General features: G+C 39.0%; 1 protein-coding gene across 1 annotated transcript in view; it reads right to left on the bottom strand.

The window, feature by feature from the left end:
- The window catches only part of TRHDE (thyrotropin releasing hormone degrading enzyme), a 497,375-nt gene that overhangs the window by 213,892 nt on the left and 256,479 nt on the right, over positions 1-27,004 (bottom strand). Inside the window, exons 4-5 of the mRNA XM_053585572.1 lie at positions 12,446-12,600; positions 8,886-8,999 (exon numbers count right to left, since the gene is read on the bottom strand). Coding sequence (XP_053441547.1) covers positions 8,886-8,999; positions 12,446-12,600 — 269 coding nt within the window. The remainder of the gene's footprint in view (positions 1-8,885; positions 9,000-12,445; positions 12,601-27,004) is intronic.

The following is a 27,004-nucleotide window of genomic DNA, read 5'->3' on the forward strand; positions in this document are numbered from 1 at the left end:
GGACAGATCCTCTAAACAGAAATTAAACAAAGATATAAGAGATTTAAACGAGACCCTAGAACAACTGTGCTTGATAGATGCATATAGAACACTTACAGAACACTCCACCCAAAAGACAAAGAATATACATTTTTCTCATAACCCCATGGAACAGTCTCCAAAATTGATCATATCCTGGGACACAAAACAAAAATCAACAGAATCAAAAGAATTGAAATTTTACCTTGTATCTTCTCAGACCATAAGGCACTAAAGGTGGAACTCAACTCTAACAAAAATGCTCGACCCCACCCAAAGGCATGGAAATTAAACAATCTTCTGTTCAATAACAGATGGGTGCAGGAAGAAATAAAACAGGAAATCATTAACTTCTTTGAGCATTACAACAATGAAGACACAAGCTACCAAAACCTGTGGGATACTGTAAAAGCAGTTTGCAGAGGAAAATTTATTGCTTTAGATGCCTACATTCGAAAAACAGAAAGAGAGTGCATCAACAATCTCACAAGAGATCTTATGGAATTGGAAAAAGAAGAACAATCTAAGCCTAAACTCAGTAGAAGAAAAGAAATCTCCAAAATCAAATCAGAGATCAATGAAATTGAAAACAAAAGAATCATTCAGAAAATTAATGAAACAAGGAGTTGGTTTTTTGAAAAAATAAATAAAATAGATAAATCATTGGCCAGACTAACGACGAATAGAAAAGTAAAATCTCTAGTAACCTCAATCAGAAATGATAAAGGGGAAATAATAACTGATCCCACAGAGATACAAGAGATCATCTCTGAACACTACCAGAAACTCTATGCCCAGAAATTTGACCATGTGAAGGAAATAGATCAATATTTGGAATCACACCCTCTCCCTAGACTCAGCCAGGAAGAAATAGAGCTCCTGAACAGACCAATTTCAAGCACTGAGATCAAAGAAACAATAAAAAAGCTTCCAACCAAAAAATGCCCTGGTCCAGACAGCTTCACTCCAGAATTCTATCAAACCTTCAAGGAAGAGCTTATTCCTGTACTGCAGAAGTTATTCCAAAAAATTGAGGAAGAAGGAATCTTCCCCAACCCATTCTATGAAGCAAACATCAAGCTGATACCAAAACCAGGAAAAGACCCAAACAAAAAGGAGAATTTCAGACCAATCTCACTCATGAACATAGACGCAAAAATTCTCAACAAAATCCTAGCCAATAGATTACAGCTTATCATCAAAAATTCATTCATCATGATCAAGTAGGCTTCATACCAGGGATGCAAGGCTGGTTTAACATACGCAAGTCCATAAACGTTATCCACCATATTAACAGAGGCAAAAATAAAGATCACATGATCCTCTCAATAGATGCAGAAAAAGCATTTGATAAAATCCAGCATCCTTTTCTAATTAGAACACTGAAGAGTATAGGCATAGGTGGCACATTTCTAAAACTGATTGAAGCTATCTATGACAAACCCACAGCCAATATTTTACTGAATGGAGTAAAACTGAAAGCTTTTCCTCTTAGAACTGGAACCAGACAAGGTTGTCCTCTGTCACCTTTACTGTTCAACGTAGTGCTGGAAGTTCTAGCCAATACAATTAGGCAAGACAAGGAAATAAAGGGAATCCAAATGGGAGCAGAGGAGGTCAAACTCTCCCTCTTTGCTGACGACATGATCTTATACTTAGAGAACCCCAAAGACTCAACCACAGACTCCTAGAAGTCATCAAAAAATACAGTAATGTTTCAGGATATAAAATCAATGTCCACAAGTCAGTAGCCTTTGTATACACCAATAACAGTCAAGATGAGAAGATAATTAAGGACACAACTCCCTTCACCATACTTTCAAAGAAAATGAAATACCTAGGAATATACCTAACGAAGGAGGTGAAGGACCTCTATAAAGAAAACTATGAAATCCTCAGAAAGGAAATAGCAGAGGATATTAACAAATGGAAGAACATACCATGCTCATGGATGGGAAGAATCAACATTGTTAAAATGTCTATACTTCCCAAAGCAATCTACCTATTCAATGACATTCCTATCAAAATACCAACATCGTACTTTCAAGATTTGGAAAAAATGATTCTGGCATTTTGTATGGAACCGGAAAAAACCCTGTATAGCTAAGGCAGTTCTTAGTAATAAAAATAAAGCTGGGGGCATCAGCATACCAGATTTTAGTCTGTACTACAAAGCCATAGTGGTCAAGACAGCATGGTACTGGCACAAAAACAGAGACATAGACACTTGGAATCGAATTGAAAACCAAGAAATGAAACTAACATCTTACAACCACCTAATCTTCGATAAACCAAACAAGAACATACCTTGGGGGAAAGACTCCCAATTCAATAAATGGTGTTGGGAGAACTGGATGTCTACATGTAAAAGACTGGAACTGGACCCACACCTTTCCCCACTCACAAAAATTGATTCAAGATGGATAAAGGACTTAAATTTAAGGCATGAAACAATAAAAATCCTCCAAGAAAGCATAGGAAAAACACTAGAAGATATTGGCCTGGGGAAAGACTTCATGAAGAAGACTGCCATGGCAATTGCAACAACAACAAAAATAAACAAATGGGACTTCATTAAACTGAAAAGCTTCTGTACAGCTAAGGAGACAATAACCAAAGCAAAGAGACAACCTACACAATGGGAAAGGATATTTGCGTATTTTCAATCAGACAAAAGCTTGATAACTAGGATCTACAGAAAACTCATATTAATCCACATGAAAAAAGCCAACAATCCCATATATCAATGGGCAAGAGACATGAATAGAACTTTCTCTAAAGATGACAGACGAATGGCTAACAAACACATGAAAAATGTTCATCATCTCTATATATTAGAGAAATGCAAATCAAAACAACCCTGAGATATCATCTAACCCCAGTGAGAATGGCCCACATCACAAAATCTCAAAACTGCAGATGCTGGCGTGGATGTGGAGAGAAGGGAACACTTTTACACTGCTGGTGGGACTGCAAACTAGTACAACCTTTCTGGAAGGAAGTATGGAGAAACCTCAAAGCACTCAAGCTAGACCTCCCATTTGATCCTACAATCCCATTACTGGGCATCTACCCAGAAGGAAAAAAATCCTTTTATCATAAGGACACTTGTACTAGACTGTTTCTTGCAGCTCAATTTACAATCGCCAAAATGTGGAAACAGCGTAAATGCCCACCAACCCAGGAATGGATTAACAAGCTGTGGTATATGTATACCATGGAATACTATTCAGCCATTAAAAAAAAATGGAGACTTTACATCCTTCGTATTAACCTGGATGGACGTGGAAGACATTATTCTTAGTAAAGCATCACAAGAATGGAGAAGCATGAATCCTATGTACTCAATTTTGATATGAGGACAATTAATGACAATTAAGGTTATGGGGGGGAAGCAGAAAGAAGGACGGAGGGAGGGGAGTGTAGCCTTGGTGTGTGTCACACTTTATGGGGGCAAGACATGATTGCAAGAGGGACTTTACCTAACAATTGCAATCAGTGTATCATGGCTTATTGTACCCTCAATGAATCCCCAACAATAAAAAAAAGAAAAAATAAAAAAGAAACGAACATCTGAAAAAAGAACATATCAAGTCAATTTTTTTCCCTGTTGTTCTATTTTCTCCTCTCTGAATAGTAGGATGTTTATTTTATCATTGTTTAGAGTAATTAAGCAATATGTCTTTACATTTAAACTGAAAAACATCAAATTGAATATGCTATCTGTTGGTTAACCATAATTTTCTCAACTTCTTTTTGAATAAAAGTAAAATAGTTTTAGAAGTGAGGAAAGTGTTCTCCGATGTCTGCTACATTTTAACAGGCGATGATACCAATTGAATAGCAGAATTTGTTTTTACTGTTTTAATCACCGCCATGATAGAGATAATGAGAGTGCTTGCCAAATTTCGGCAGGACATTTGGAAATATTTTAAGTACTTAACACAATGTAGTCTGGTCACATAGTTTTCATCGTTATCTTTACATCCAGGTATGTGTCCTTACAAAAATTAAAGACTCCCCAGTCTGCAGATTTTTTTTTTCTTTGCAGTTTTTAGCTGGGGCTGGGTTTGAACCCACCACCTCCAGCATATGGGGCCGGCACCCTACTCCTTTGAGCCACAGGTGCTGCCCCCAGTCTGCATATTTTATTCAAGTATAACTTACAAAATTTTTGATGTGTAAGGCTCTGTGTCATCCCAATTCCTTTCATAAAAGACCATATAATCATGTTTAACAATTCTCATTATGGATACTGAAGGAGAGACTTGGAATGTAGACTACACAAATGCTAATGACGAGCTATGCGGTGTGCACGGGGGATATGATCGGCCTGCGTCAGTACCAGATCTCCAAAGCAAGCAGCTCTTCATGGCAACATTTAACTCTGCATTCTTTTCCTATATTAAAATTATTTCATCCGATGTTTTTCAAATTAAAATTATCAAGAATTATTGGAGAAAGTAAGTATGTTGTATTAGTTTCTATTTTAATTCCTATCAAGGAAACACAATAATATTTAATATGACTGCCATCAATAGCACACTGTGACTTGATCCATCCAATAACGTCCCTACCAGCTGGTTTTGATAAAATAACATCAAGCAAAAATACTAGCCCTGTGAAATATGTCTTTAGCCCTAGGCTGAGGAAGCTGTTTCTAATGGTCTTGACACTTGCGCCAGGTCTAGGAAACCTCGTGTAAGGCTCTTGCGCCTGTGGAATAGTCCTTATCGGCAGTACAGATAAGAATTGATTTGGAGAGACTGAATCCAGACACGAAGTTTATTTTGTAATCTATAAATAATTGATGTAAATCTAGAGTGTCAAATGGATTATTAGGGGTGGAAATGTCAGAGTTTCTATACATGAAATCAATGCACCTTTCTAACGAGCATCCTAGGTCCATGATGCCCACTCATATTTGTATAGACGCTCACACCTTTCAAAGACCTCGTATCTTATTTTATCTTCACAAAAAATTATATGAACTTCCTAAGTTAGTATAATTGTCCAATTTTTCAAATCATAAGGATGAGGTAGACACATGAAATGTCTTCTTTGGAATCTGACTTTCTTATTTCCCATCTTTTCCCCTGATCTGACCTCATACTACTCATATTCATGAAATGATAAAAACTCGATTCGTTTGTTGGGTAACAAAATAATCACCAAAACTTTTATTGCATCTAGTATTAGTATTCCTAATGTAAAAACTGATCATTTCTCTATCAGAAACTGTCTCTGGTAACTCGCATACACACAACCTAAGACTTTACTAACAGTTAAGCGAGTACATGAGTGTAAATCAGAACAACAGCTTCCTTAACAATACTATGTAACTCTGGGCTTCTTTATTGCTATTCTATGGAGGGTAGATTGTCATAGAAATTTCTCTAGCAAATTGAAATTGTATTTCAGAGCTTGAGCCCTGGTGAGTAAAAGTGATGAAAGCACTGTTTTTGAGATTAGAGGTAAGAGAGGTCAACTTCCTGAATTTCGTTACTCCTGACATCAGCCTAACTTGTGGTTTTTCTCCTTTAGGCTCAGCTCTAGTGAAGCTCAAGCCACACACTCACAGACAAGCTTCTGTGCATGTCACACCCACAGGAGTTACCGCTGACACAGCGGACCCTCTAGCTCATTTGAGTATTTCTTTCCCTCTTCTGCTGATGCCATTATGGAAAACATTGCTGGCATGGCCTCAAGGCACTGAATGTCCTCCCTTGCCTGGGTGGCTACCTCGTTCTTGAAATTTCGTTTGTAAAAAAGACCTCAATGTTATACAGAGTGGCGAGCTGTGTATAGAGTTTCCTCCTATTCTAGATTTTGTGAATTTAGCATGTTGGGATATTCTGCAAACTAAAGAAAACCACTAAAAACAAAGCCAATGAAAGATCAGAAAGTATTTTTAAGCCTTGTAATCAGACCATGAAGACACACCGTTATAAGATTTATTTCTCCTTGCTATTTGTCATCTGGTTAAGTATTCTTTCATTTCTTACTTTGATAGGGTGAGATTTCTGTGTCACTGTAATTGTGCCACCATTTTCATTTATCAGTTATTAAATATGTATTTATCAATAAAATCACTTAAATATCCTCCGAATCACTTCGAGATTTTTGTACTTCTAGTGCATGCTCTGTGCTTTCTGAAGGGCAAGGTCTCAGATGGGCTATGTACACTCTGTTTATTTTCAATACCATCTACAGAAATCTTCTCTAAAAGACCTACATTTACAATGGAGCTGATGCAAGGAGGAATATGAAGAAGTATTCAAAGACAAAATCCAGAAAAGGGACATTGACACTGAAGATGTATTGCCATGCGAAAGCCATCAAAAAGCTGTCGGTTTCCATCCCATGTATAATTCTGTTGATTACTTTTTAATCTAAGATGTATTTTTTATAAAGATGAATAGAAAGAATTTTATCACAAGTAGCTGAATGAGCTAGAAAAAAAGCATACCGGTATGCATAACATGTCATTTGTAATAAGGACATCTTTTAATATTGAAACTAATGAAATTATAAATCAGTAATAATCCACAGCATAATGAAAATTAAATGAAAAATTTAAAAAAAGTTCATTCAAAGTCATTTAAAAGCCAAAAGACAACTTTTGGAAATGTTCTAGTAACCTTAAGCACTTAAGGTATAAAATTTCAGATTTGTTAAAGAATGCTTTAAATAATATTGGATGGTAATGGTGATTTTTCTTTTCAAAGTTCTTTAGAGGCATTTTAATCCATTTCAATGCCAAAATAATACATGTCAAGTAAGATTTTTAAAATTACATATAAATATGCATACATAAATCCATAAACAAATCTAAGAAACTTATCTAGTACCTTTGTTATCGTTAAAAAATACACGCAAAACTGAATGAACATAATTAAAACATACAAATATGGCATTATTCTTGTACCATTTCTTCTGTTAAATAAGTAATTTCACATTTTTTTACTCAGCAGGAGCCAGTTGAATTTATGGCAGAGAAATTATATGATATCTTACTGAAGCCTTCCTATTTTGCCTTGGTTTACATGCTCTTCAAATTATACGTGGATTGATGACAATTAGACAAACACCTCTTATTAATAATATTTTAAAACATCAAAAGAGTACAGTATGAAAGATATATGGAAATAAGCAAGCAATACAGCCATCGATGGACAATGGAGAAAGCCAATGTGGTATGTACATTCAGTGGAAGAGTCTTCAGGTTCGGGGGGGTGGGGAGAAATGCTGTCACTTGTGATGACATGGTTGACCGGACACCACACAAAAGGACAAATACCATTTTGCTCCAATCAAAAAACCAACACCATATGTGTTCACTTTTAAATTGGAGCAAAATGACCAGCACACATGTACACATATGGTAGTGCAGTTCAGTAGATTCAGTGGAATCCAAACAGGTGATGGGGGAGTGAGGGTAAGTTCACACCTAACAGGTAAAATGTACACTACGCTGGAGATAGACACAACGATAACATTGACTCAGACCGTACAAAGGAATGTCACTGAAGCGTGTATATCCCTGTAACATTCTGGAATTTTTTTTAAGGTAAAATAAAATAAAATAGCCAAATTTATGAAAGCAAAGAGTTGGGGCTAGGGAAAGGGTGAAACACGGAGACATTAAAGGATAAAAGTTTCAGTTATACCAAATGGAAACATCCCTCAGGTTTACTGGGTAGCACTTAAAACCTCAGGAGTGGGTAGATCTCATTTGAAGTGTTTTTATCACAAACAACACTAAATAAAGTCAGAGGAAAGTTTTGGAGGCGATAGATACGTTTATGGCATAGATTGTGGTGATGGTTTCATGGGTGCATAATTATCTCCAAACTCATCAAGATATATATATTAAATAAGTATAGCTTTTTGTATGTCAATTGCATCTCACTAAAATATTTACATATATTAAATATATAATATATAAATATATATAAATTGTTAAAACTTATAAATTATTAAAATTATATATTATAAAATATATAAATACATATTTTATATATACAAATATAAAGTATATATTTACATATTGTTATTAAAACTTGTGCTCCTAGTAGTTGATAAATGTTGGTACATTACAATTTTTACTTTATAGGACCACTTAAACTCTATCTAAAATTTAAATTTCAAAACAAAATTGAACTACATTCTATTTAATAATAACACAGTCACTTACTGATCAATGAAGATGTACGTGAAAGGAAAAACTGATGTAAAAAACATGCAAAAACCACACCTTCCCTCTACTTTACCTTCTAGGATACCCTTAACATCACAGCTTTAGACACACAGATCGTATTCCAGATTCGGATGTATAGACACACTTCTAAAGTATATGTATGATATGCACAATTTTTTGTAAATAAAATTGACTTTTTATTAAGTCATTTAATCCTAAGATACCTACAACTACAACTATAACACCACAAATGTTTCAGCTCATTTTTGCATTTTACCTTATGGATGAAATGTCAAGTTCTCACTTTTCTCTGTGTTAAAATATTTGATACGCTTCATATTTTAAAATATTACTTATGAACTATTGACTTCTCTATTTTAAAGGATAATCTGTCCTTATTATAAAATGCTACAAACTAAAATATGTCCACTTACAGAATTGGTTGCATTTTGAATTCAGTGTAAAACAAATTAGACTCTATCTAAATCCTAAAAAATAAAAGATAGCTCTTTGGAATACTAGCATTTAAATTTTGTGTTACTTTTTCTTGGGTAGCTGATTATTTTCATGCATCATTGGTCCTTTCACTCACCTCTGTCAGTGAGATAAGCCTAACACGAGATCAGATCAACCTTCTACTAAAAGTTCAAACATTAAGTGGACTCACCATGTTCCAGCCAGGGTAGAGGTAGTCGGTACCAACAAATTCAAAGTAGTGAGCAAATCCCTCCTTCAGCCACACATCTTCCCACCACACAGGAGTCACAAGGTCACCAAACCACTGCAGTAACAAAATGAACGGGCATCAAATTAAATCAAATCTACCCTGAAAGTGTTTTATCTAAAATTAAATGTATTAGATAAACTATGATTATTATAACTAGAACTCATTCCCCAATTGATTTTGTGATCTTAATATGGGTTGTGGCAAGACTATTGATTTATTTGATTACTTGAGTGACACTAGTGTTTTATACATGCCTTCAGCAAAAAAAAAAAAAAAAAAGCGATCAATGGACACAAAAGGAATATTTAACCTGGAGAAAAAGGACTCAAGAGAAAAAAAGCTGATGACAGGCTGTCTTCCTTATTATGGAGAAAAGGCAAAGATTTCTTTTTTTGCCTGTGGCCCTTACAAGGACAGCTGGACTGATAAATGGTAAACGTCTGCTGAAAACGGAGACAACCCTCTAACAGATAAGATGTTCTAATGACGGGAAAACACTGCCATGATAGGTAGTGAGCAGCTCATCATGGGGACACGGAAGCATCAGCCCCTAGTGGCGATGGATATGTTTATGGCATAGATTGTGGTGGCAAACGCAACTCGGAGATGACTGACCAATGATGGAGCTGAGGGTTTTTTTTTTTTTTTTTTTTTTTTTTTTTGTAGAGACAGAGTCTTACTGTACCGCCCTTGGTAGAGTGCCATGGCGTCACAAGGCTCACAGCAACCTCCAACTCCTGGGCTTATGCGATTCTCCTGCCTCAGCCTCCTGAGTAGCTGGGACTACAGGCGCTCGCAACAACGCCCGGCTATTTTTTTGTTGCAGTTTGGCCGGGGCTGGGTTTGAACTCGCCACCCTCGGCATATGGGGCCAGCGCCCTACTCACTGAGCCACAGGCGCCGCCCGGAGCTGAGGGTTTTTATTTAATGTCCTCCGCACCTGACTTTCCATGATTCTGTGATAATGAAGATTAGACTAAAAAAATAAAATCCTTCTAAGATCCCTTTATGGAAAATCATACATTTTTACTGGTGTCATTAGATCATGACACATTATTATGAAACTCTTGCTCAAATCATTAAAGGAATTCCTTTCTCTTCAAAAAAAAAAAATACATTATAGGGCAGCACCCTGTGGCTCAAGGAGTAGGGTGCAAGCCCCATATACTGGAGGTGGTGGGTTCAAACCCGGCCCTGGTCAAAAACTGCAAAAAAAAAAAAAAAAAAAAAATACACTATATGCAGGGGCAATCCAAAAGAACTGGGATTCAATGAACAGAGGTTAGATAATACCTCTTCTCCTGCAGCTGACGTTTTATTGTGGTAGAGGGAATGAGGTAAGGTAGCCAGAAAACATAATAAGTAAATAAACAAATGAGCAATGCAATTTCAGGTCCTAATACAGTATTATAGAAATCAGAGGGTGGGACTGCATTCAAATGTAAAGGCATAAATGTCCCCTCTAAGCAGGTAATATTTGAGCTCAGACTTTATGCCCTGGGCAGCAGGGTTTCAGACAGATGTAAACGGCCCTTACCGTGAAGACCCAGAGTGGGAATGAGCCACCTGTGTAACGGAAGAGCTGTGTGGCTGGAACACAGCAGCCCAGGAGGAGGGAAGTGGGCAAAGAGTCCTGACAGGGAGAAAGACGGATGACAGATCATCTGACAGATCGTGACAGATCACATCCGGCTTCAGCAGCCCAGTAACGTGTTTGGTAACCGAGAGTGTCAGAGTCATGAGAAAGTATCTCTTTTTCAAGAGGACCTCTACTGGAAATCCAAATAAAAGATCACTCCCAACATGTTGGTAGCCACAAGGAAACATTTCAAGGCTTTAAAATTCTTCATCAAAAATGCGTATTTATCCTCTAAATTGAAAACATGCCTTCAGAATTTTGACAACAAATGGGTGGGGAGGGAAGGTATCATAGAAATTTTGCCATGACAGGGAAAATTATTGTGGGAACTTTGTAGTTCCCATGCACGAAGCTACAATAAGGAAGTAACAGAGAATGAAACCGTGACTCTGAACACTCAGGTCAGCAGTGTGCTTTCATTTCAACAGAACTGTATGTGTATCTTAACTGGCAATTTATAGAAATATTTCAAAAGAAAACTCAAGAGTTGTGGGTTTAGGTGGAAACCATCCTCTTTAGCATAGAAGTGGAGCCCTAGTTATCTCTGGATCCCCGGAAGTCTCTGGGGAAGAAACACACACCCCGCCTGGCGAGCGTGACAGGTCCCGCATCTAAGAGCACCGCTTTTCAACACGTGTGCCAAGGGGAACTTAGGTGTGTTGCAAATGTTTTAAAGATCATTAATTAAATTACTTTCAAAAGAAGTTCAAAGCACAATAAGTATATTCTTTTTTTTAATTCTTTTTTTTATCAACCTAATTTAAGTGTGGCATGGAAGTTTACTACAGGTTCAAGTGTGCCATGAGATAAAAAAGGTTGAAAAGCACTGTTGTAAGGGGTGGCTGCAAAAAAAACTTTTAAGTGAATGGATTTATGGATTCATGGCTTCCTCCAATTCATCCAGTATTCATTTATTAGCGCTTAATAGTTCACCTTAAAAAAAAAAAAATGCTCACCTTCTTTCACTGGCCGCATTTTCCACATTATCCTTTCTTCCGCTTTTCTAGCTTTTAAAAAGGTTTAGGGTTTATGGTATATCGAAGTCATACCATATTACAGTGATATTTCTGGTGTTTTAAGTTAAAAACCGCCCACAGTTACTGGCAACCTGGATGGGCACTGCTTTCTATCAGCATGAACATCTATTTTCAGCAATATTTCTTCACTAGAATCAAGATTCAGATAAGCATGCAAAATCTCTCTAATACCTTCCACTTGCTGTAAGAAAGTACATAAAATCAAAATGAAATTAATTTTGTCTTAGCTTCACTACAAAGTTGGCTAATTTACATACGAATTTCTAAACATGTCAAGACAAAAAAATATCAATCATTGAAGAAGAAAGAGTCTATGGCTAAGTTAGTGAAAGACTTCCTAAGTGTCCATGTGATGGGAAAAAGGGAATAACAAATTGATTTCAGCAAAAGGAAATTCTGACACGTACGCAAAACTCAGTGGCATCTTGCAGCTAAGCAATAAATCACCGCCATGACTGCACTTACCGTAGACACACACTGATAACCACGCCGAGCTAGAGCAAGGTTGACGGCAGGGACTGCGGGGGCTCCAGAGAAGCCATGATGGCAAAGCCACCTCACTCCTCAATGCAAGGGGATGACAGTTGCCTAATTGATAAGATCAACGTGTTTGTTTTGGTTTGGGCTGTCATCTGAGAATAATAACATATCTTCCAAAAAGAGCTACACAGCGCTCCATATAAAATTAAAACTTAATTGGGAGGGCAACAGTATAGTCATCTTGGCACCTGAAGTCACTCCACGTTCTTAGCAGCTCACAGGTGATACTTACAACCTGACCCAGCTCACACGTGATACTTACAACCTGATCCTCTTGCTCATACCTGGTGACATATCTCATGAACAATGACCATGGTGACATCCAGCAAATAAGAAATAGATGAAACACTGGGATCCAGCAGTATTCTTTGTTCCACAAAAATACTTAGTCCCCAGTTCTCCATGGCAGCATACGGATGCTTAGGCACAGCTAAAAGATCTAGAAATAGAATAAAACAGTTCCAGAGGCTTTAACAAAGAATCTAGACTCTAAATTTATATCCTAAAAAAGTAGAGAAATTCTAATTATAAGGAATAGTTGCTGTCTTAGTGGGTTTTTTTATGAAAATTAAACTACCTGCCATTTCTACATAATGGCAAAAATACAGGTAAGTGCCGGCCATCTCCATTCGTTGCAGTTCATTATCAGGTCCAGTGAAAATGGTGGTTGGATGTGTCAACACCATTATTGATGGGCCCATCCTAATAAATTTCATAAATTCAAGCAAAGCAAATGCAGCAGGAACCTGCAGAGTGAAAGGAATTATTCCTTCTAATGAAAAGGTGTTGAGCTCAAAGCAGTAAATACCTGGTGACATATCTCATGAACAATGACCATGGTGACATCCAGCAAATAAGAATATTTTAAATATTCTTACTTGTACCTCAATATCTTCCAAGAGAAAACATTTTATATCAGTTTAAAAACACAGCAACATTTTTCTCATTGCTTAAATACTGACATATTTCTTCAGTTCTGTCAAACATAGCACCTTATATGGAATTATTTCTTACAGACAAAGCTGAGGTCAGGGATGCAGCAGTGAAAGGGCTACTGAGGGGACACACGGGCTTTGGTCTGGCCCTGCTGCCACCAGCTAGGTATGTGACATCAGCACATCATTCAATTTCTTGAAAACTCACCTACAAAATGAGGTTATTGGCCTGAATGACCCCCCAAAATACCTTCCTGCTCCAAAAATCTATAATTACATTATTTAAAGATGTGTGCTTATTTTAAAAAGTTGCAAAGGTATTATCCACTCCTGGTTAAGGTTACACACATACCCACACCCACACCCACACCCACACACACAAATCCTGTTTTGATGTAATAACTCTGCTCTAGACACACAGCAGTGATAAATAAAATATTCAAAAGGAAAACTTAAAAAAAAAATCTCCAGGCTCAAAAATAAACCTCTTCATGGACCAGAAATGATACAGAAAGGCAAAGTGGTGATTGTGTATGAAGCCACAGGCCTGCTGGGGTCTGGCTCCAGGAGCAGGCAGTGGCAGCTGGGAACTGGCCCTCTCAGATCCTGCCAGAGCCAAGAGGCACTGAACCAAGCCGACTGCTTGATGCCAGGGGTTGAGGTAAGGCTCACATGCTCACGCGAGGCTGAGCTGAAAATAGGGCTGGTGCCCATCGCTTCCTGGGAAAGGCAGCGAGTGGCAGGGTAGGGACTTGAAACCAGCCACCTGTCTCCAGCACCTGTGTCCTAATCACAATGCCCTGCACAATGTCACAGCCTCTGACCCAGAAGCTGCACATCTCAGTGTAAGCACTGGTGCAAATACCTAAGATGCAACGGAAAATTATAAAGGAACATTCACTGCACCATGAGTATTGCTTGTAAGAGTTAAAACTAAATACCTTTCAGCAAGATAATGAACAAAGAAACTGTGAAATAGTTATATAAAGGAATACTACACGGCAGTCAAAATAAATGGTCTCACCAGTGCATTCTACCACCACATGTGTCAACATGGATGATCTCAGAAACATAACGTAGAAAAAACAAATAAATTATAAAAGGGTTTATACCACATACTTCTTAAAAACAAGCAGAATGATACCATGTGATGTAAATAGAAACTCACACATGATACACACACAGACAGTAATGGCAAATGCCCACACGCAAACACACGCACGTCAATGAGAAATACTAAATTCAGGATTGTGATTGCTTCAGGTAAGAAAAAAAGGGGAAAGAAATGAAAGGCTGCTACAAAAGAATTTATTAGTAATTTTTAGTATTATTACTAATGTAATATTAATATTTATTATTAATTTTTGAAGTTGGTGATGGGTATACAGATATTGGTACAATGTTGATTCTTTTATGCATGTTTTAAATATTTCATAATAAGAAAGAGAATAAATTCATTTTCACATATTCCTGACTTCAACACATGTCTTCTCAACATTGGTTGTGTTTGTAATTCTCAAATCTATATTAACATTAGTCAAACATTACCCCTGGATTCTACTACATTTCAGACTAAGAATGGGGGAATGGCAGCTGTAACACAACAGAGAAAATAATGGAAAGTAAGTTAAGATAAAGAGAGAAAAAACAAATCTGGTTAGGGAGATTCTTAAAAGAAATGGCACTTCAGTTGGATTTCCAAAGGTAAATAGGAGTTCCTTGGGCAGACAGAGGTAATCTGTGCCTTCATATATGCAGTCAATATTCACTGAGCCTCCCCTTGCTTGATGTCGACATTGTTTTGCTCTATCCTCCTTGCTTTCTGCCATCATGGTGCCCATATGCACATGTGGTTGTGTGCGCAGTCAATTAACAAATAATAAATGAGTGGAAGAAATTCGTCAATGATAATTGCAATAAAGAGAATATGACAATATAAGTCACCATCACTGTGGACTGTGGGGTAGCACAGACAACGCGGGCCTTGCTAAGGTGACCCCATTCCGCCTGAGATGCAAATGATGGTAGAAGCCTAACTTGTTTGATGGTCTATAGTGTCCTAAGAAGAGCAGTTAACTGGCCGGCGCCTGTGGCTCAGTGGGTAGGGCGCCGGCCCCATATACTGAGGGTGCCGTGTTCGAACCTGGCCCCAGCCAGCTAAAACAGCAGTGGCAACTGCAACAAAAAATAGCCGAGTGTTGTGGGAGCTACTAGGGAGGCTGAGGCAGGAGAATCGCTTAAGCCCAAGAGTTGGAGGTTGCTGTGAGCTGGGATGCCACAGTGACAGAGTGAGACTCTGTCTCACAAAAAAAAAAAAAAGAAGAAGAAGAAAAAGAAAGAAGAAGAAGAGGAGCAGTTAACAGATGCAAAGGCCCTAAGGTGGAAAGGAGGCAAGTATTCTGGATATACGGAAAGAAGTGTGCATAGCTGAAGCATGTGCCAGGGAGAAATACAAGTCAGAGAACTGGTGCAAATTGCAAGTACACAACCAACAGATCTTCTACCTAAGATGTTAACTTAAGACCTCACCTAAATATAGACAAACCAGATCACAGAAGCAGGACATGACAATTTTGCCTGTCACCAGCAGATGGCGACAGTGGCAGCAGGTCTGGCGTCACTTCCTAGCAGGACTAATGAGCAATCTCTCTGAATCTAGCCTGCTGCAGAGTAGAGGCCTTTCTGTTTGCATTAATCCTGCAAGAGCCATCACAACCCAAGGCCAGGTGAGCAGACCGAGCCACAGGTTGGCATCTGGATTGTCTCAAAGAGCGCAGAGAGAAAACTCCAGATGTAAGAGGCGGTTACAGGGGGTTGGAATCAAGAAGAAGGCCTGATTAGGGCCAGTTCTCAGACAGCAAGCCTGACAAGCAGCAGAAGCAGGTCTGGTCACTGGACAGGTGAAGGCTGGTGACAAAGAGATTGGGCACTGGTGACCTAACCAGGAGCTGGTGACGTATTGATACTCAGAGGTTCAAGGGCACCCAAGTCAGGCCTCTTCAGCAAACGGAGTCAAGTTCAAATACACGTGAAATGTTTGAAGAACAGAGTAACACCCGGTAGCAGGGGGCCGCCTCCTACTTACATGCACACAGGTGTCATAATAAACGTGGGGAAAACCCTGTTTATAGATGGGGAAGAGAAACTAAAAAAATGCTTAAATTATTCTACTATACACATAATAACCTTGTAACAAAGTGTTAAAGAAATTTAGATTTTGTTCAAACAACCATGGACAGGGGTTTTAAGTCTACGGCTCTCCTCTATACATGTATAAGTTAAGGAATCTTACATGATATTTTTCTAATTTAAGATAGCACCTGTATCAAGAACATATCCACACAAAACCTTGTACACAAATATGCATAAAACCCACATTTTCAACAGCTGAAAACTAGCAACAACCTAAATGCTCATCAAGAGGGAGATGAATAAAGTCTGACAGATCATACAACAAAATAGCATCAGCAATAAGAAGAAATGAACTATAGATGGGGCCACAGAAGAGTTCACCTTAAAATAGTTATACTGAGTAAAAAAGAACAAAAACCAATAGATACCATGTGAAACATGTCATTTATATAAAATTTCAGAAAATGTAAACTAATCTATGGTGCCAAAAGCACATCAACGGTTGCCTGGGAACAACAATGGGAGGGGTTACAATACAGTAACAAGACATTCGGGCCAGTGGAGGATGTGTTCATTACTGTGGTGATGTCCTGTGTGTACACGTGTTAAGGCATCAAATTGTTGTATGCTTTAAATATGAACAGTTTGTTGTATGTCATTAGGCCTTAGTCAATCAGCCAAAAAAAAAAAAAAATACCTGCTTCAGTAACTGAAATATCCTTTTGCTTATTTCAGGCAAATAATGTTAATTCATAATGAACTGATTATTTTCACTTTTGCGAAATAAATTTATTATGAGATTATATCCATTAAATGTGTACACACAACTCTTTTATATGCCTTGAAAACCGAAATAAAAAACTCAAATGTTTCAGAATCTACTGTACTTGGAAATACAAAGAAAATCCTAGATAAAATTATGTATAGTAGTCTGCTTCCGATTAACTAGTATAGCCCAAAAAATCATAGACAGGAAACAATTCATAGAGTACTAGGGAATATAAATTAAAGAACATAAATTAACATAAAACCTAACTTTCTCCACCTTTTCATCTTTTACTCACTCTCAATGCACAACCTTTTGCCCCCTTAACATTATCTTTAAACAGTTCTGAATACATAAATTCACAACATTGCATGAATCCTTCTCAGTCTTTATTGGTACTGTTGAGAACTGTCATGTTATAGGTTAGTGTCTATACTGACAGTACATCCGTTTTTTTTTAATACTTCTCAGAAACACTCTTCTTATTATTTTTGTCTTATGTTTCTTTATATTTTCCTGCCATTCCCCCAGCTTTTGAAAATCAAAGTTCCCAGATTTTCCATCTGTGGTTTCTGTATCACTTCATTTTGTTACTCGCTGCTATAGTCTGTATGTATCCCCTCCAAAACCCACACTGCAACTCAGTCTCCCTTGTGTGGGATTAAGTGGTGGGGCTTTGGGGGAAAGCATTAAATCACGAAGGCTCCCCGCGTGAATGGATTAGTGCCTCACAAAAGGACTGGAGTGAGCAAGCGAGCTGAGCCCCCGTTGGTCCCTTCGGCCGTGTGAGGACACAGCACTGGTCCCCTCTGGAGGATACGGTGACAAGGTTTCATTTGGGAGACAGCTCCACCAGACATCAAACTGGCCAGCACCAGATCTTACATTTCTCAGCCTCCAGAACTATGAGAAATAAATTTCTATGATTCACAAATTACCTAGTCTCGGGTATTTGGTTGTAACAGGACAAAGATACTAAAACGCTCACTCTACCACTTCTTCGTATTTTCGTTGAGTGTTCTCATCCACTGCAGTGCTACGACGCACATGTCCGGACAGCTCACTGTGAGCTCCAGAGAGGATATCTAAGCCCCATGTCGTAGACGGTTATTTGATGGCCTCTCCAACTGCCCCACATTGCCCAGGCCCCTCCCCTTTTAATCTGCCTTAGACCTTAAGAAACCCTTGCAGCTTCCTCATTTTCCCCCTGAGGAAAATCAACCAAGACCATAATGTCCCATGATCGTGAGGATGCAGAGCTAAGTGGGATCCTGCCATCGTGTCCAAAGGTCCACAGATCACCGATAGAGCAACAACAGAAATCCAGCACTGGGCATTAGTGACAATACTGCTGCAGTCACCCTTCTGGTGTGTCACCTCGTAAACTGGAAATACACTCTACTCTCATCCACATCATTAAACAATCTCTAACAAAAAAACTGGGTGCTATACAGGCCTTTCCTCCCTGCCACAGTCACATTCTGAGCTCTCAGATCATCAGAGATAGTTCATCTAGAGTAAGATGTTCTGCTCCCTGCTTTGGGCTCAGTAAGCCCTGGCTCTGGGGTGAAAGAGTCTGGATCCTCCTGCTCAGATCGTGTCTGCTGCATCGTCAGCTCACACTCCGCGCTTTCTCTAAAAGTGAGAGGAACAGAGGCCATGCTGGATAATACAGGGCCCAGAGACCTGGCCATGGTCCACCTCTCGCTTTATACTTTTCCTTTGGTCTGAGCCTCACTCCCCAGCATTCTGTATTTCTTCAGCTGTATTTCTGCTTTGCAATCATTCACACCCAGCCTTATCGGTTCTTTCTGGATTTGTCATTCATTTCTTTATCTAAATATTTTGAGATTAGTAAGAGAGTCTCTAATAAGATCAGGACCGCAAAAGCTCAGATTCAGCTCTGATCTGAAAAAAAGGACAAAGCCCCAGGAAACAAGAAGTTTAGTGTCACGGAGAGAAATACTATCCCCAGCAACTCAGGAGCACGCCACAGCAGCTGACTCCTGCAGATCTGTGCAGAGAACAGACCCGCCAGTAAACCCCAGGTATAATCAGAGGATGGGGCACTTTTCTTAAAAGCAACACTGCTCCCTGGTTGAGTGTGAGATTTTCTGCTCAGAAAGTCTAAAGTGCCATACATTCATAGGAGAAGTTGTGGTTTCGGAACAGGAAAAATTCCAAAGCTCTTTTTCATGGGAACAACTGATCTTTCTGAGTCTCCCTGTACATATATTTCATTCTTTCTTTCATTCTTTCAGTCTATAAAGAGCATTGACTCTTTTAATCTGTCACCGCAGAGCAGATTAGCAGGAGCTTTTTTTTTTTTTTTTTTTTTTTATTGTTGGGGATTCATTGAGGGTACAATAAGCCAGGTTACACTGATTGCAATTGTTAGGTAAAGTCCCTCTTGCAATCATGTCTTGCCCCCATATAGTGTGACACACACCAAGGCCCCACCCACCTCCCTCCTTCCCTCTTTCTGTTTCCCCCCCCATAACCATAATTGTCTTTAATTGTCCTCATATCAAAACTGAGTACATAGGATTCATGCTTCTCCATTCTTGTGATGCTTTACTAAGAATAATGTCTTCCACGTCCATCCAGGTTAATATGAAGGATGTAAAGTCTCCACTTTTTTTAATGGCTGTTTTAACAAGCTCACATTCCAGAGGGTTGGAGAGAGTTGGGTGAGGAGGGAGGGAATAATATGCAAACAGCTGAAAAATAAACAAGATAATGTGAGACTCTAATTGGGACTATGGTGAAAACAACAGACAGGCATGTTAAAAAGTAACAAAATTGGAAGAAGAAGACTTTAAATTGAAAAACCAGGGCATGGCGCCCGTGGATCAGTGGTTAGGGCGTCGGCCACATACACCAGGGCTGGCAGGTTCGAACCCTATCCGGGCCTGCTAAACAACAATGACAACAACAACAACAGCAACGAAAAATAGCCAGGCATTGTGGTGAGAGCCTGAGGTCCCAGCTACTTGGGAAGCTGAGCAAGAAAATTGCTTAAGCTCAGGAGTTTGAGGTTCCTGTGAGCTGTGACACCATGGTACCTAATGGGGATGACATAGTCTCAAAAAAAAGGAAAAAGAAAAACCAGGAAAAGTTTCTCAGATAAAATTAATGTCTAAGCTGAAATGCCAACGGAATCCATGAGGATGGGGCATTATTTGCTTTATTTCAATAGATTTAGGGAGTACAAGTGTTTCTTGTCACATGAACAAATTATGTAATACTGAAGCCAGGGTTTCGGGGTGCAGGTCCCCAGAGCATGTGCACTGTACTGAGAGCCACATTCCCATGCCTAGCACAGTACCAAGCATGTGACTGATATTCATAAAATTATTGCTAAATAAATGAATTGTTTGCCTTTTAACAGCAAGTCATGATAATAGAGCTTACACCTGGTTTTACCTGACAGTTAAAAGCCGTCCCTAACACCCACCCAAGAAAGGGCCTCTGTTCTACAGCTCTGGTCATCAGCTCTGAGGTTTGCTGTCTGCCATGTGAAGAGCTCTGCTGCTTTAAATCACCTCCGACTCCTGGGCAGTGGGCCACTTACATGCCTTCCCTTAAGATTCACAGACGATTCTGAGCATTTTGCAACATTCCTTCTACCCCAAACCATTTTGCTCTCCAACCCCAAGGACTGCATCTCTTACTTCTGTTTCCTGCCTCATTTTACCCTTCGAATTCCACGTTCAGTACTGTCTCTGTACAGTACTCAGTACACTCTGCACCCCGACACCCTCTCAGTCACAATCCAACGTACCTTTCCAGTTTTGCCATCCAGGCCTTGTGAACAGAGGATGGTCACTGTAATCTCTGGAGTCCATCTTGTCAGGGATCTGAACCCAGGCCTAACACTTGCCAACTATAGGGCTTTGAACAAATTGTTCAACCTCTCTCAGCTTTCACTTCCTCACTGAAAAAAATTAGGATATTAATGGTTCCTGTCTTGTAAGTTGCCATAAAGATTAAATGAGTTGGATCATGTAAGGCACTTAGTCCTAAACACAGAACGTGATAAATCAATGTTATCACTATTGGGGATCTTTCTAGCTCACTCCCACATTAGGGAATTCAATGCATCACAGGCCCTTCACTGAGAGAAGGAGGAGTCTTGTCTTTGAACAACGATGAAGTCTTATTTCATAGATTAGGGATTTTAATTTCTGAATTGAAATTTAATTTTATGACCTAGACCAATATAGGACCTACCTAAGAATAGGTCAAAAAAAAAAAAAATCAAAGGCTATACCCATGTTATCATCCAGGGACACTAAATAAATTTTAAGGACATAGCAGGTAAAAAAACCAAAAAGTTGTATTTTGATTATGTTGTGACTGGCACTTGCTCAAGACACTACTTACACTCACATTTATGTTTAAGTATAAAAAAGGAAACTCTTTGCCCTAAGAGTTAACATGTGTGCCTAGTAAACATACAAGTTACATTTGAAATGGCAATATTAATCAGAGAAAACTTTTAGGGATCAAGCACAGTGGCTCACGCCTGTAATCCCAACACTCTGGGAGGCCAAGGAGGGTGTATTGCTTGAGCTTTGGAGTTTGAGACCAGATTGAGCAAGAGTGAGACCCTGTCTCTACTAAAAATAGAAAAACTAGCCAGGCATGGTGATGGGAGCCTGTAGTCTCAGGTACCTGGGAGGTTGAGGGAAGAGGATTGCTCGAGGCCAAGAGTTTGAGGTTGTAATGAGCTGTGATGTCACAGCACTCTACCCAGGGCAACAAGTGAAAGCAACTCTGTCTCAAAAAAAAAAAAAAAAAAAGTAAAGCTTATAGAAGTACCCCATTACTAATATTTATAAAAGGAGAACAACCATCCTTTTCTTCTTTTCAAGTACATATTCTAAAGATTATTTATTTTTTTTTTTTTACCCACAAACAGGTTAGATACTGAATGACTGTTCTTAAGTTCATTTAACAAAGAGGAGTTTAGGATTTGCTATTTTGGGATACATTCCCAACACATTTAAGAGTGAGTCAGTCCTTTAAAGCTTTAAAACAGAATGTACTCCTGATGGACTTTTCATTTGGGCATTTTCCATTCAAAAAAGATTAGTTTCAAGCTACACATTTTGGCTTGTAACAGAATTTTCATCAGCACTACTTGTATTCACAAGCTTAGCTTTCAAGTTCTCAAAACTCCTAGCATTCTCCCAAATTAGCATTAGGCCACAATACACAGTCGATGTTTTTGCTGATCCTCCTGCTACACACTCAAAAAAAAATTTTTTTTTTCATTTCTGCAATCACTTTTCCTCGACACTTACTGATTACTGTCAATTGCAATGGAAGAACACATTTCATGTGTTGCTTGATTTCTTTTTTTTCCTGAAAAAGACTTTCTATGCCAAGGACTTATCCCAAATGCGTAGGGAATATCCGTCAGTTTAGCACCTCTTTAATTTTCAGACTTGGTCCTACTTTAGTTTTCACCGTCATATTTGCTTTATTGTCCATCTATTGCTTTCAAAATGCACAGTCTTTTGCTTCAAAGGACATGATTAGGCACAAACACAGAAAACATACTACATGACCCTCATCGGCAGCCACTGGTGATGGGCCAAGTTAACTCATGCTTGTTATATAAAAAAGATTTGTTGTTATTTAAGATAAAACAGGGTAAATGTAAAGATTCTTCCCTATCAAGGTTCCATGTATGATGTATTTGCATATATTCCGAAAATATTTATTACCAAATATAGGCCAGACTGATCTGTGCACTGAGCATATAAACCTTGAACAATAAAGATACAGTCCCTTTAATGCTCATGGGACTGCAAAACTTACGGGGGATACAAACAAGTTAAAAAGCACATGTATAACAGACATGTGAAGGCAACCGCAGAGTAGGACGCATGCTGCCATGAGCGCTCAATACAATGGACGCAGCACGGAGCCGGTATGAGGAACTCCATCTCAATTCTGCTACTTAATGGGCCCGTTCCTGATCTTTTGTGCCACTCATTTTCCTCACCTATAAAAGGGAGATGAGTATATAGTAATTGCAAGTATTTCACAGGATTACTGTGAGGGCTATTGCTGCATCACAGTTCCTGAGCAGCTCTCAGATTTCTGTCTGCCTTAGGAGCACTGGCACTAACTGCTTCTTATTCCACACTTTTTTTAAGGATGTTTGTACAGCAAAAGCAGACAAAGTGTCCTCTCCAGAGCAAAGGGCGGGCATAAATACCATCACTTATCAAAGAACCAGATTCCCTAGGGCCAGGGCTATTCACCTGTAATATAATCTATCGCACGTGCAAGCATCATCTGGACCCTTTTGTGTCACTCTTGGGGACTGGTGCTCAAGAAACTGGCACACATAAAAAAAAAAATGCTGGTACTCTGGCTGCTACTATCACCGAAATAATAATGTTTTTTGTCTCTAATCCGGAGTTTGATGACTCCTGTCAGCTTTCATGAAACCATGACAGGCTGACTTCTTAAGATTACTAATAGGGTAAGGTAAAATCTCAGTCTTCACAGTTCTTGACAACTATATGACTTAATGTATGTGAGGTGCTTACAGCAGTACCTAGCAAGTGGTAAGTTCTCAATAGCTGCTAGCGATTGTGGTAGACAGAAAATTGTCCCCTGAAGATGCCCAGGCCCTCGCTCCCAGAACATATGGGTATATTATGTTTCTCAGCAAAAGGGAAATTATGGTTACAAGTAGAATTAAATCACTTATCATCTGACCTTAAGACGGAAAGAATATTCTGGGCGGTGCCTGTGGCTCAAAGGGGTAGGGCGCCAGCCCCATATGCCAGAGGTGGTGGGTTCAAACCCAGCTCTGGCCAAAAAAAAAAAAAGAATATTCTATATTATCTAGATGAACCCAACATAATCACCAGGTACCTGAAAAGTGAAAGCTGGAGGCAGAAAGAGTCAGTGTCAGGGAGATAAAATGAGAGAAGGCGCTAACATCCATTGCCAGCCCTGCAGAGAGGACAGACTTCAGAAACTACGATCGTTAAAAAAGAAATCAGAGATTCTCCCCTGAAGCCCCCAGCGAGAACAGCGTCAGACTTCAACCTACATAACAATAAGATACAAATTTTGTTGTTTTAAGTTGTTAAATCTAGATGATAGTTTGTTACAGCATTAATAGGAAACTAATACAGTTATGGTCAACCTCGCCTTGATTATTATTATCGTTCCTACATACAAGAAATCCCTAATATTGCCCCAAAAAATAGATCTCATCAATTATGAGATCTATTAAGAGACTAGAAAGTAGTCAGAGAAAAAGTCCATTTCAAGCTTTTGGAGTAGTGAGTGCAAAGGAGGAAGAGAGAACACACCACTTTCAGTAAACAAAAAAAAACCTGAATCGGTGCACTTGACCCGTGTGGTACACACAGGAACAAACTTGCTTTGGATGCGCTGAGTTTGAGTTGCCCCTGGAAGATCCAGACAGACATCTCTAATAAGAAACTGAGTACAGAAATCTGATGCACTGAAGAGAGAGGGCTGAGCAGGGCAACAGGTGTAAGGAGCTATCAATATATAGCTGGGGGGAGCCCGGGAACAACGCTGAGGAGAAATGGGGCTGAAACAGACGTCTATGGAGCACTGGCATTTAAGAGACATGCAGAGGAAGCAGGAAATGGAGAGGTCCACAAAGAACACTGCTGCTCAGGTGTTGTCCTGAGGGTGAGAGCGTGACATCACCTCATCCAAGAGGAGAGTCAAGAGGACAGTGTGTATAACATCTTGGGCATATTTATAAAACACAGGTTACATATATTCAAGTATTTAAATATTAATTAATGCTTTCCAAGAATACTAGTTTATCATTCCATATCATTTTCAACAGATTTCCAAAACTACTTATAAAGTCTTTTATCCAGGCAGAGTACCAAGTCTAATCATGTGTGTTAGCACGGTCACCTGGAGGCAGGAAAAACCCCAGTCCCCTTAGGGGCTCTCCCCAATCAGCACTGCCTTGAGTGTCGGTTACCAGAGTGAGCCTAACCTACAGCATGGAGCCCTGGAGGCTTTCTTGTTTTCAAAGTCTCAGGTAGCTGAGAGTCATTTTAGAGGTTTAAGTAGCTCCTTGACACTCTTTAATTGGCAGATTCACATTTCCAACAGAAAAGAGTATGAAAACAGTACTACTTATAACTGAGCATTCTTAACTCTTGAAATTTGCAGTTGTCAGTAAAATGTGTTTTTAAATTCATATGTATTTTGGACAGTCTGAGTACAAAGCGGTTACCTCTAAAAGAAATTATTTATGTAGGTTTGATAAAGTGGAAACAGATATTTGTTGTGCCTTAAGGCTAGTTTATTGCCTTAGCATAAACTGTACTAGTAGTATATACTATGCTCAATAAAAAAATGCAAACCGGGCAGCACCTATGGCTCAAAGGAGTAGGGCACCCACTGACCCCATATGCTGGAGGTGGTGGGTTCAAACCCAGCCCTGGCAAAAACTGCAAAAAAAATAAATAATAATAATAAAATTAAATTAAAAAATGCAAACATATGATTCAAAGGAGCCAATGTGGGGTTCTTAGTCTAAAACTGGATACCATTAATTTCAAACAGAATCAAACACTTACAGAAGCCCCTAAAGGAAAAAAATCATGGACAATGGACATCAGTGGTAACTTGTTGATTTTTTTTTTTTTTATCACTTCTTATCACAGCATAAAGTATTAACTGATATGAACTGGGCATCTAAACAATCAATTTGTTTTCAGAGAGCTGGTAGTATAAACAAGACATACTGAAATTCACTGTGGATTTTAAAAGGTTCCTAAGGAAATCTCTGCGGGTATTTAGGGTAATGAGGACAGAGAGAAAAGGGAAGAAAAGGATTTAAGAACTGAATGATTTCAGAAACTGAAGACATGGTGATATTGTGTTGATTTACTAGATTTTGACACTACCATGAAGCTAATTTGCCTTTAAGAGGACTAAACCTAGAATCTTATCAATTTAATCCTTGGCCTGCTTAAAAAGGCTTTATCTTTTTATAAACCAAACCTATAGATTTGCTATTTGAAACAGCATCAAGCTAGTCAGTGTCATGGAGAAAAATGAACGGCAGGCCCCTTTCAGGCTGAATTATGTATCAGCCAGGAGCTATTGATCAAAACATGAGCCAGGTCTCTCATTATCGCAGGGGCTCTGCTGCAAACACCTTCCTCAGAATACACAGAAAATGCCTTCTCCAAAGTTTTTCAACAGAAGTTTCTGAAAGCTTCTATTCAATGCCTTTCCCCACCAAAACCCATTACTAGTGTTCCAAATATTCTCTCATTTAATTTACATTAGATCAGGAAATGAAATACAGAAGGAACCAAAAACGAGGCAGAGATTGAACTGAACCCTTTACCTCTCCAAGCTCCAGTATCTAATGTGTATCACCAACGTTACATTCATTCCTGAGGAGTGTTTTATAGGGAGGAAAACATTTTGTACCCATAATGGGGAAATGCTGAGAAGGAGGGTATTTTTTTTTTCTGTGCCCTTCATAAAATTGTTGCTCCTAATGTAAATACTCAGGGAATTGGCATGATGGAAAATTGCCAGAAGCCATTTTCCTAACACCACGGTTAATAGAGCATGAGGGTTCTATAGCTCAGGACGCCGGGTAACTGACGGTGCACGGAGGGAGGGAGACCGGCGTGACGGAAACGATAACATCCTTCTCATCACTTGTAATGGCTTGTCCTCCAAGCACCCTATGCAAATCTTTTATTGGTGTACATGGGATCTGTTTGAATAGTTATTAAAATGAAAACCAATATTCTAATGTAAACATAAAAGGGAACTAAAATGCAGAGTTCCAAGAGCACAAAAGCATCGACTTGTGTTTTGCAGTAGCATTTGGGATAGTCCAGTCCAGGTGAGGATGGCCCCTTCCAGCCTGGTCCGGGACACCCACAAACTGTTTGTGACAATTCTAGAGCTAACTACCTGAAGGGGCTTGTGGCCCCTCCCAGCATCTCAGTATG

The sequence above is a fragment of the Nycticebus coucang genome, chromosome 3 (genome assembly GCF_027406575.1).
Source record: "Nycticebus coucang isolate mNycCou1 chromosome 3, mNycCou1.pri, whole genome shotgun sequence".
Taxonomy (NCBI): Eukaryota; Metazoa; Chordata; class Mammalia; order Primates; family Lorisidae; genus Nycticebus; species Nycticebus coucang.